The sequence below is a fragment of the Falco naumanni genome, chromosome 8 (genome assembly GCF_017639655.2).
Source record: "Falco naumanni isolate bFalNau1 chromosome 8, bFalNau1.pat, whole genome shotgun sequence".
NCBI classification, from domain to species: domain Eukaryota; kingdom Metazoa; phylum Chordata; class Aves; order Falconiformes; family Falconidae; genus Falco; species Falco naumanni.
Genome location: NC_054061.1, coordinates 40451145 through 40463302, shown reverse-complemented (window position 1 = coordinate 40463302; position 12158 = coordinate 40451145). Strand labels below are relative to the sequence as shown.

General features: G+C 45.1%; 1 protein-coding gene across 1 annotated transcript in view; it reads left to right on the top strand.

Annotated features, from left to right (window-relative positions):
* Positions 1-9861: 9861 nt before the first annotated feature.
* Positions 9862-12158, top strand: part of PLA2R1 (phospholipase A2 receptor 1) — a 43324-nt gene continuing 41027 nt past the window's right edge. Inside the window, exon 1 of the mRNA XM_040602821.1 lies at positions 9862-10010. Within this exon, the coding sequence (XP_040458755.1) occupies positions 9905-10010 (106 nt within the window). The 5' untranslated portion in view covers positions 9862-9904. The remainder of the gene's footprint in view (positions 10011-12158) is intronic.

The following is a 12158-nucleotide window of genomic DNA, read 5'->3' as shown; positions in this document are numbered from 1 at the left end:
CAACGTTTACAGTCCAATCACTCCTCCTAGCAATCTCTCTCCAAATTATCAAAGATGTACAGAAATCAGGCAGAATGTTTTGCAATTTCCCCACTGTCACTGACTGTACTATAAATGTTTTGTGCACCTTCAAAACCACCAGGGTGGAAATCACTCAAAGAATTAAGAATTCAAGCCAGGAGAGGAAACACAAGGGCTTGGTGAGGAAGGTGCCTGTTATTGAGGGGTGTCAAAGAACTAGACTCGTTCATACAAGCCATCCTTTTAACAGCATTGATTTAGATCATAGATTTTGACTAAACCCCCAGATTTTCAGAACTTTCAAGACCTTACTTGGCATTCACTTAGAAGGAAGAGTGGTGGTCATCTTTTTTTAACTATATTATTTTTATCTTGTAGCATTTGTACCAAAGTTCATATTTTTCTTTTTTTTTTTTTTTTTTTTTTTTTTTTATTTTTTCCTCCACCAAATTATGAGTGGGTTTGTGTGTGGTAAGTGGGATTAAAAAGTGTTTCTGCTGTTTTCATGAGCATTGTTTTGACCTGAGGCTGGACCTTGAGAATGGCCAAAACTTTTTTTTTTTTTTTAAATAGTAATACTTCTATTCACTGAATAGAATTTACTGAACTGAATAAAAGAATAATCATTAGCAATTTTATGGTATTTGTGTTTCTTCTACACCCTGTAGAATGGTAATTTCAGTAATGTATGTTAAATGGATAATTTTTAATTTGATTTATAAAAGTTGCATGTTAACCTGTATTGTATATGTCCAGATTGCATTCAACTTCTTTTTGTAAAATAACTAGTGGGTAATGAGTCTGGGATACAAGACTCAGATGTCAAGTGCAATACTTCCATGTCTTGTCTGCCTTTATACAAAGGTTCAAGTTTGTTTTGCAGTGGGCATAAGGGAGTTATTGCCCCACAAAACTTAACACGCACAATCTAAAAGAAAAAAAAAAAAAAGACTATTTTTATTTTAGTCTGTTGAAGGAAACAGGTAAATGCCTCAACTTGTTTCTGTTAAAAAGGAGTTATTTAACCTTGAATAAAGATTGTAAAACTGAATGCATTTTTAATGTACTTTTATTGTTCTTTCTTCATTCTCCATTTCTGCATGTGTCTTTATCAGTGTTCTCACATGATTTGATGAACCTTGTCGAAGTTCTTACGCCTGGGTGTACCCTAGAGTTTGTTTTATAACTCCTCTCCCCCCTTTTTTAAGACAGCTCATGTGATTTAATATCTGGATTTTCTTCTACTTGTGATCCTTTTACTTTTCAAGGAAATGAGTTAACGGATGAATGCTGTTCGCAACCTATTTCTGGAACTCTGATTGATTACATATGGTGTTCTTTTGTACAGTGATCCCTAAATTGCACAACTTGCTTAAAGCTAAAGATCCATCCACTCCGTAAGTGTAACAGCAGTAATATCTTTTTGGAACTACACGGCATGGTGCATATTTTTTGTTTAATCTCATGAATCCTCTTTTTCGGCTAATGAAAAGCTGTGTGTTTTGATGTCTGCTAATTTCCTGCTCTGAGGAAGAGAACATTCCTCTGCACCCCTGACAGAACTGTAAAGTGTGTTGTACTCTCCAGGCACACAGGAAGATCATGTTCTCTTGCCTTTCACAGTGGATCGTGAAAACTGAAACCGATGCAATCGCATAATGTATACTTCTGGCGTGTAACTTAGAATGTATTCTACCCCCAAAAGTCTATACTTTTTGGGGGGTTGTTTGCTTTTAGGAATGGTTCGTGCTTAGAAGCTTTTCTTCTGTTTTTTCACTGGCTGATATATATATATATAAGCTAATACTGACAGATAGCAAGAGAAGCACAGCAATGATGACAGGTAGAGTAGGTAAATATAAAGGCTTTGGCTTTTCAGAGATCTTGGTAGATGAGAACTGTGTTTCTTGAAGGTGGTCCATCCTCTCTCTTCTACCAGTCATCACACAAAGGCAGACAGAACCAAAACCTGATTTCCACTGCAACCTCTCCCCTCCTCATGCTATTTACACTACAATTTTAGATGTATTTTTAATCAAGTCAGACAACTTTAAACTGTTTCAAGACATTTCTGTATTCAGATAGATAAAGTTCTGAAGGCATGACCTATTTTTTTAAAAGCCATTTTTCCACATAGCTAACTTTTATCAGGAGTGGGTTTTTTCATTACTTTTTCCACATTTAGAATAGTAGGAGTGTAAACAAAACCAAGGTCTTGATGTATGAAGAAACAGGAAGTTTCTATTTAGTGTTGAGCAGTTAGGCATTACCTGTGTTTGAAAAAGTGTGTACCATCAACTTCAGGTGAATAGCCCTAGATCAAAGGCAAATTGTACCTCCTGTTGATCTTCTTAAGTGAGAGGTTAAAACTTGCTTTCTCTGAAACTCTCAACTGACTTAAAAATCAGGCCTATAATTATAGCATACTTACCATGTAACAAACCCACAGTTGCTTCTATTTTAGGTTACAGTAGATTTGAAAAAGGACAGATTAAAAAAAAAAAAAAAAGAAAGAAATTAAAAATAACAAAAACGACTCACCCCAAACCAAGCAGGGAAACCAAAACCAAACCAAACCAAAAAATTCCCAATAGTCTCAAAGAGAAAATAAGCCTGAAAATATATCAAACCAGGAAAAGAACAGTTCAGGCAGAGTCCTAGAAATTGTTAAACTCCATTAATGGTTACAAAAACTTTGACACGCTTCCCTACAACCAGTGTTTGCAGGGAGAGAAAGTCCTCTGTGCTAATATGACATGAGCCAACACACAAGGTGACAATCCAACGAACCACAGTCACGCAAGAGAATTTGACTTTTTACAGATACAGTGGTCTGTACCTCTCATATTCATCCTAGAGTGCATGCAGCTGCTGCTTCAAGCTGTGTGAGACAGCAGCTGCCAGAAACCAGTTCAGCATCTCCCACAGACCACAGGTTTTGGATTCCCATTCTGATGCTCTCTGAATGGGGCAGATGCAGAGCTTTACCAGAGAGAGGGGCTTCTCACTGAACATAGGATTTTCTGCGGGTGGTTAGCCAGCATCCCAAAGGGCCTGTGGAAAGCCCGTCCCTTAAGGTTTGTCTGCTAGCAGCATTCAGGAAATTAATTCCAAAACACATTGAGGAATTTATTGTGGGCTGGATAATCCACATGAAAACTGTGTAGACAACATGCACTTGGATTGGACTGGTCTTAATCTTTATTCCAAAGTAAGGACAAGAGTGACTGACCACGTTTAATTCAGTTTATGTGATTATCAGTCACTGATTGAGTTAATTAATTTAGATTAAATTTTGAGTTATTCCATGGTGAGATTTGAAGGACATAAAGGAGGAGAAAGACAAATAGCTGGGAATTTTCCTGCCTTTCTCCATATCAAAGGCCAAGATACCTGGCCTGACTGGTTTAATACTTGATGGCAAGTTGTTCCCACTGGTTAGAAAGTCATTAGAGCCTTTCAGTGACTCAGAGTCAGAGTACCTACTCTGCTGCAATTAAAGCACTTAAATTTTTTGACTGCACATTTGCATCTGATGATAAACTCAGCCTCGTGATAGTAAACATAATTTCCCTGCAGATAAATGATGCTATGCTCGCAAACGTGTCTAGCTCTTTCAAAGGAACAGTCCACCAGCAAACATTATTCTCCTACCTGAAATGAGCAGTGACTATAGAGGTCACTGGGTTTTATCAATCTAATTTCATTTCTTGTGCCTGTTAACATATTTTCATTTGGGGCATGGAAGGATGGGAAAGAAAATTACTTTTGATTTTTCTATTGTCTTGCCAGCATAAAATTCAGAGAAGCGAGCAGAAATTTTAATAAATTGCTCCCTAGCACCTACCCGTATGTATGTGGATATGTAATACAATATAATATGGTATAATATATATTATATGTAATAAATAATATATAAAATCATAACATCATTATATAAGTAATGAAGACAGATTCTACCACTGTGTGAAGCCAGTGGAAGCTCTGGCTTCCAGACTCTTAAATCCTGGTTCTTAAATCCTCAGATATGAGACTGACTGCATATGTGATTTATGACAAAAAAAACCATTGAAGATTAAAAAAATAGATGTCTCTGCATTTTTATTAAATACAAAGTAAGGTATCTAATGCAAAAATTATTCCACCTGAGGAGAAATTGGTTAAAGGAAAGAGGCAAAGGAAAATTGCTTTGGGTGTCTCTGTTTATGTATTTTCTAATGAGCACAGTAAATGCTTCCATTAGCTGTAGGATTTCTGAGTCTAAATGCGTACACACGGCTGGAGAAACAGATCAGCTCTTCCAAGAAGGAGTGTACAAGGTGCAAAGGCACACCCTCTCCCAACCTGTGAAGTCATGTCAGCACTGTGTACACATTATGCCCTAGAATTTCTGCAGGCGTTCTTGTTCTGAGTGTTACACCCAGGCAAGTTTTTTTTCCCCAAGTAGATTGAAGGTATGTTGTTGGAGGTTGTCTGTCCTTCCTAAGTTGTCTTTCTTAGTCTCTTAGTAAATGACAAAGCCCAACCTTTACTTCTGCTCACTCTAGTTTACACCAAAGCCACGGACACACTCCTGTTTCAGATGGCATTAAATCAGCAGGAGGCACAGCTGGGACCCTGGCGAGAGGTGTTTTGATGGTGGCTGCTGGAGACCAGCATCTGCAGGCTGGGACTCCTGCTGTCCTGCCTTGCAGCTCTGCGGCCACCCTGCCAGTGCTGCTGGCAGGGCAGCGTGGGCATGCAGGCACGGGGGGAACACACTCACTGATGGACTGGTGCCTGAAAGCATCGGTTTTCCTGGAGCTGATGAAAAGTGTCCTTGATGCTTCACTGTCAGAATCAATGTCCACTCTCATTTTTTATAGTGGAACCTGTTTATTCCACGCTACCCTGATTTACGAAGCTTCATCCTGATAAAATGAAAAGGAGTTGTGTTTAAGGTATTGGTTAGGACAGGGAGGAAGACACATCTGGCCAAATAAATGAGGAATGGTTTTGCCTAGAAGCCTGTTTGCATATGATTAAGAAGCACAGAGAAAACTATTGGTCTCTCAGGTGCATTTAAAAAATGAAGAAAAAAAAAAAGGTGAAAGTTTTATGGGATTTATATTTATTCTAAAATGTCTGTTAAGCAATTAAAGGATGGCTTTATTGGTTTGTTGATCACAGTATGTGTGATTGCTGGTATTGAGTACAATGAGTCATAGGTGTGTTTAGTAAACAAGTCTACAGTCTAATATTAATAGCTTTTCTTGGGAAATCACTAACTACTCTTTTGTAGCAAATCTTTGCAAAAATTGTCTTATTCTACTATTGATTTCACTATAATAGTACTAATAACGGAAGGCTCCCTTGATGGCAGCCATGTATGTTTTAAACATGCTGACCCTAGGTTAACGAAGTACTGATGTGTCTCAGTTACCTCATAGATGCCAGTAAGCATATATAAAGGTTTGAAGTCATTACAAGCACCTAAATGCTTAAAATTTAAGCAACAAATTAGCTTCTTTGCCAGAGTTGAAAATTTAAGCTAAGCACTGAGATCAGTTATGTGACAAATTCTTGAAATGCTTTAACCAGTGGATCAGATGTATGTTATGGCCCTGAGCTCCGTAAACCTGCACTAGCTAACGGGGACTTTGGAAAGTACCTCGAGGCACAGGCTGTCTAGGCCAACAGACTGAGACGTGGGGTAGCTGTGAGCAGTAACAGTTATAAGCTGCATGAAGATTGCACAAAGTTCTATTGAATATTTTCTCATTGCATGTAATTCCCCTTTTTATGGCACCGGCGTGATTCTGATCCAAAGTCCTGACCTAACACTGGCTTTTTGCAGTTCAGTAAAAGGCAATCAAGGGAAAATCCAAGTCTGTTCCCTGCACAACGTGGTAGAGTCCCTCCCCTCAAGGAGTGCAAAAGAGGATGTTCAAAGGGTAAGAGAGTGCCACAGCCACTTCCCTGTTCTCTTCATGTTCCCTGTGGTGATGCTGACAGCACGTTTGGGATGCTGCAAAGAGTTCTTTTCACCCTCTATTTTACCCATGTCCTGGCCCCACTGCTGAGAGGCATTTGGAACCGCAGTGTGTATAACTGAGAAGCAAATGTCTATTTGTGCTTTAGCTGCAGGTAGTTAAAGTTATATGAAAGGCTTGGTATCGGTGCGTATGTATTACTGAAATCAGGATTTGCTTAAAAGACTGGAATATGGTAAAAATACAGGTAAGGCAGGCAGCACTGCACTGGGTAAGTGTGGCAAGGGAACCCTCGAGAGAAAAAGACAATGGCAGAAAAATGACTGTTACATGGAAGGATGAATGACACACCAGGTATAGTTGTGCCAAGGATCTCAAAGGGAAAGGATAAGGCAAAGACAGTCTTTGAGAAGCTAACGGGGCTGGGCCAGAGGCCGCTCTGGCCCCACTAGCCAGTTTTGTGTTCTTGCAAGTATTGCAGTATTGGGGTTTTTTCCCTTAATGCTACATCGGATGGATTACATGAATGTCTTGTCTGCTACTGGATTTGATACTACTGCCAATCAACAGCAGGTCTGACATGCTAGATTTAGTAAAATTTCTATCCAATATTAAAGCATCTATATTATAACAAACTATTCTAGATTTGTGTCAAGTGAGCATTTACTGGGAAAGGAGCGACAAAGGGCTTGGAAAGGTGAGGATTCAGCACGAGGTGGCCTGTGTGGCACAGCAACAGCCACGTAGGTAGTTTGCTCTCTCCCCCCATGCCCGTGGGGTTCCATGCAGGAACGGCAGCTATGCAGCAGGGGTTTAGAAGCACAAGGTTGTGTCAGTGCTCTTGGTGTCACCCTTACAAGGGAGTGTTTCACTTCAGAAAAAGAAGTTGCTAGCCTAAAGCTATGAACAACTAACAAATAAAACTGAGTTACATTTATTAAAACGAGAGTTACATTTATTAAAAACCCCACGTGCTGACTAGCAAACATTAAACTGGCAGTTTGCAACTGGGGCTTGCAGTTAAGCTGAAAGTGGCCAGTATAAGCTGTCCTGTAGGGCTGTCTCACCCGGTGTGCGCTGATGGAGACCACAACTGCAGAGCCTGGTGGCCACAGCGATTCCAGAGCACAGAAGGATGGAGTAGTGTCACTGAAACACACAGCAAGAGCTGCCAGAAGGAAAAGGGGGTTACTGGGCATGGTTGGGACGTGTCACAGGAGGCAGGGAAGGGGGAAGCTGTGCCTGTAGCTGGGTGTAACTGGAGTGGCAGAGCTGATAAATCAGAGTAAATCTGTGTCTGGGGTAAACAGGAAAATTTTTAAGTGAAAGGGAAGATGAATACAAACTTTGCTGACCCAAGATGCCTGGGAACTGTAATTTTTCAGAGCTGAATTGGATCTAGGATGGTGCCCCTAAAAAAGATGGAATTTTTCGTTGCTGGGCACAGCTAACGCAAGCAATGTAGTCCTGCTTTTTCTTCCTAGCTATTCTCTTGTTTGGTATTCCCATTCTGGCTGGTAGGGAAAAAAATAAGACCCGCCCTCATACTTCAGATCATGAACAGAAATTACTGCATGAGGAGATGCTGAGCACATGTCACACTAGATCTCTGTGTGCCTTAGAAAAGCAATGGGTTTGTGAGAAAATGGAATTTGTGTGAATTGGATGAGGGCTTGTGTTTGTGGATGAGGGCCGTGAATGCACACTGGGTTCCTGTCTCTGTGCAGGTCTCATACAGAAGGCTGAGTTAATGTCTAAGCAAAGACAGGGAAGGTATTGAACATCTGTGTAGAGCACCTAAATAGCAAAGGCATATCAGCTCAGACAAGTGTGTGTGTTTGTGTGTGTGTGTGTATATATATATATATATATGTCCAAGTATACACAAGAAGTAAAAGAACAGATCATTGGCAGAAAAATTAGGAGAAAAATATTTACAAAAAGTGGGTTCCAGACAGAAAATGAAATAAAGGAGCCAAATCACTACCGCAAATGTCTTGAAGGAAGACCGGTAACGCTTTGAACAAACAAATGACTAGAACAGGAAAGTCAGACAACTTACTGTGCAAGAATAAACTATGTCGAGTTTACTTCAGAAAATGTTGGCAACCAGGTTGGTTTTACAAGCCAGCAAATATGTCTTCTTATTGTAATTAAGTAGGTATAGCTTAGCTATAAATACCCAGGCCAGTGTAACTGCAGCTACTCTAGAAAGGATTTAACAGTTTAGTAAGAACAGGATAGATTAAAGACAATAAAAAACTGCTCAGTCAAAAAGGAAGATCTGAATATCAAAGAAAAAAAAAGCAAGGAAAACTACTCAGAATTAATAAGTTGCTAATTTGCATTCAGTACAATATTTTAAAAAGCATGGTTAATAGGTTCATTATTAGGAATCTGTAATCAGAATATCTCTACCTTGATCTTACTGAGATGAGCAGAAAAAGCCACCTGAGGTGGGGCTCTTTCCCACAACCCTGAGCCAGCCTCATTTTTGCTCCCTGGCACCTTTATTTTTAAACGTAGTACCACAAACATAATGTCACCTCTCAGTGTGACCCCAAAGCAGGTTCTGGAGCAAGAGTGCCCTTTTCTGGAGCTTAGTGCCCAAAGCAGTGGCCAAACACTTCTGAAGAGATGTAAACAGTTCCGAAGTGGCCAGATTTTCATAAATGGCTCATTAACAAGCTTCTCTCTCAGAATCTGAAATTCTCTGAAAGCTGCAGCTTTCCTGAGAGGTACATTACAGCTCCTGCAGAGTTTACAACCCTTCTGTCTTGCAAAGTCAGGTCCCTTCCAGAACAGCTTGTTCAGCAATGTTTCCTGCTGTTTGTTCTCTGCCAGACATTTTTATCATGTTGAACTGGAGGAACCCCTCCGGTTACCTACTTCTTCCTAAGTGTCTGGCTTCACTTGCTTCTCAATTCCTTCTTCTACCAAACTACCGGTGGGAAGCTCCCCCCAAGCACAGAGGTTTCTGTTTCCATCCTTGTATCATGACTGCGGCAGACACGGGCGAACGGAGGTCAGCTCAGTTATGCTCCAACTGTACCTTTATTTTTATAAATTTACGTATACATTTATACACTTACTTGCTATGCAGAAAGAACCATGCAGAAACATGCTTATGCAGATAAAAACCGAGTTGTCCTGCTGATTCCAGTAAATGCTGTTATCTTTAATACAGAGGTTCTGCTTTCGACCTTCCCTCTGCCACTCGCTTCCGTAGGACAGGACGGAGGCGCAGCCCCAGCGGGGCAGCTCCTGCCGACGTCCCACCGAAGGCAGAGACGAACAAAATGGAAGGCGGCGATTACTTTTCCCCACGCCAAAATGTAAAACGACATGGGGTGGACAAGCTAAACACCGAAGCGTGTGCGTGGGGTCGGTGGTGCGGGAACGGCCAGGGCATCTGGCCCGGACGCGGGCTGTGCTCCCAGCGCTGCTGCCCCCAGCGCCGCTCCGGGTGCCGGTTGGGTTTAAGGTCTGGTTTTACGATAGAGGTACCTGGGGCGCGGGCGCGGCCCACTGAGCCTTTGCAGATGGAAAGGAAGATGAACGCGGCGCTTTGTGCCCCCTCCAGCCCCCAGCCTGGGCAGCGGGCCCGGGCTGCGTGCGCGGCGCCCCCCAGCGCGGCCGAGCGCTCCGCGGCGGCGGGTCCCGGGGCGGGGAGGGGGGGGGCGCTCGACGGGCGGCCCCGGCCCCACCGCCGCGACCCCCCCGCGCCCCGCCCGCCTCCCGCGGCCGCACGGAGGGAGCCCGCGGGCCTCCTCCCCCCCCCCGGGCCGGGCCGCCCCTCCTCTCCTCCCCGCCGCGGGGCGCCGCCGGGGTGGGATCGCTCCTCTGCCCTCCCCGGGGCCGGGCTCGGCCGAGCGGAGCGGAGCGGAGCGGGTGGGCGCAGTGCCGCCGCGATGCTGGCCGTGCGGCTGCGGCTCCTGGCGTGCTGCCTGCTGCTGGGCGGCCGCGGTCCGGCGCGGGGCGCCGCGCTCCGCCGGGACGAGGTGCCGTCCCTTTGGAGTGAGTGACGCCTCCGGGGGCGGCCCGGGGTGGGGTGGGGGGCGGCAAGGGGTGCGCACCCCGGGGGGGCCGGCAGCGGCGTCGGCCGGGCGGTGTCGGCGTCCCCGCTCCGCGCCGGGCTGAGCCGATCGCCCCGGCCGCTCCCCAGCCCCGTCCCTGCGGCGGGGGAGCCCGCGGCCCCGGGCGCTGCGGGCGGCCGCGGCGGGGCGAGGCCGGGGCGAGGGTCCTGCTGGGGTCCGGCCGGGCGAGGGGGTCGGGGGCGCGGCGGCCGGGGGCTGGCAGTGAGCCCCTGCGAACCCTTCTCGGCCCCCCACTGCTGTTCTGCTTCCCTTGCTTTCCTTGCACCTGGAGGGAACGTAGATGATTTTTTTCTCATTTCCAATAAATTCCAGTAACTTTCGCTATTGCCACATAAGCAGTTCTTGCAGCTTTTTGGGGGGAAGGAAGTGGGAGGTGAGGAGGAAGGAAACAGAGATACCACGGCTCCTGGTTCTGTTACAGCCGTTCGTCCAACTATTAGCTGTGTTGAACCGAAGCAAACAGGAACTTGGCAGTACCACCGCGCCTGTGCCCTACCGGCAGCTAGAGGCCTCGCTTCTGGCAGATTGTGGCTTGTCACCTTGTCCTTGTATCTGGGGGCCCGGATGCAAGAGAAGTGGGATGTTTCCAAAGGCCTCCCTCCACCCTGCCAGTTCCCAAGGTGCAGGCTATCTCCTTTTCTCCTTGGGTCCCCTGGGGCTGGCAGGTCTGTAGAGCCCTTGTGGCTCTTCTCCAGCAGGGTATCGGGCACAGAATCCTCCCTGACCCCAGAGACTTTGTAACAAAACCCTTCTACACGATCACCTTAAAACGCATAGCACGGCTGAGCAAGCTGAAAGGAGGGCAGCCCTAGGGGCATTCCCAAGGTTTGGTGTTGCTCCAGTTGCCTTGAGGAGAGGGCTGAGCTGGGGCCGGGGCAGCTGTCCCTGAGCCTGCCACCTCTGGTGCCTCGCTCCTGCCTGGAGCTGGCAGCCCTCCGGCCAGCACGGCTCTCGCCAGCTGCATTTTGAGGTTGGGGAAGCGGAAACCACATTTGGAAGGGGGCTGCTTAGCCCGTAGCCCAAGAATTAGTCTGACCGTTCTTGGCATAAATTGCTGTAGAATGAAAAAGTGAATAACAGCATGCTTCCCAGAGATCATCCAGCTGGGCTATTTGTGTAGACTGTTTAAGACCCTTATCTTTTCTCAGCAGTCATTGCGACTCTTAAGAGTCTTACAGATAAAGGCATTCAAAGCTCGGAGAATCCATCTTTGGGTTGTGGCATTGCTCCCCCTGCCCTCAGGAAGCTCCTGTGCGCTGTCAAGGTGGGGGTAGATTGGGAGTTTGCATAAGAAGTTTAAGTGTGAATCCCAGTATCACGGTGGTTTAACCTCATGAATCAGTGTTTACTGGTGCTAAAAACATCCCAGCTTCCACTTATCTGGCAAATTAACGGTCTATTTTCTTGGTCAACCAAGATAAAACCACTGTGTGGAAGACATACCCTACCCTCGCAGAGGCAGAAACCCTTTCTGGCCATGTAGATAGAGATGCCTGTGTCGCCCATGGAGGATTGGGTTGGATAAGAAGGATGAAACCAGAGCAAACTATACAACGTCACAGAAAATTCAAAAGCAAGGGGCCAAGCTGAGTATCTGTCAGAGTGTTTTCTGATGGTTTTTCAGTGAGCACAAATACCTGAGAGCTGTAGAGATAGGATGGATTAAAGGAAGCTTGCTCTGCCCAAAATGGTTGAAGACTTAATGTAGAAGAGCTGCTGGGTGAGGTGCAATTACATGTAACGAGCTGATGTTCACCTGCTGCCAGTTAGAAAGGCTTGCCCCTGCTCCTGCACTATCGCAAGCTGCTAGTGCTGATAGCCACGTGGAAAACAGTCACTGTTACTGGTGATACAACCTGCAGCGTGACTCTGTCCTCTCTGTAAGTTAGACTGCTTGATGTGTTCTGTGTAGGATCTGTCACCAAATACCTTTCCATAACCTATACACTCTGTTCTGCTTGTTGGTGCATGTTCTGTTGGTGAGCTGATCTCCTGTCTGTCGGTGCCACAGCGCTGTCCTGCTGCTGCTTGAAAAATCTTTCTTTTCTAGAGCTACACCTAAACTGCA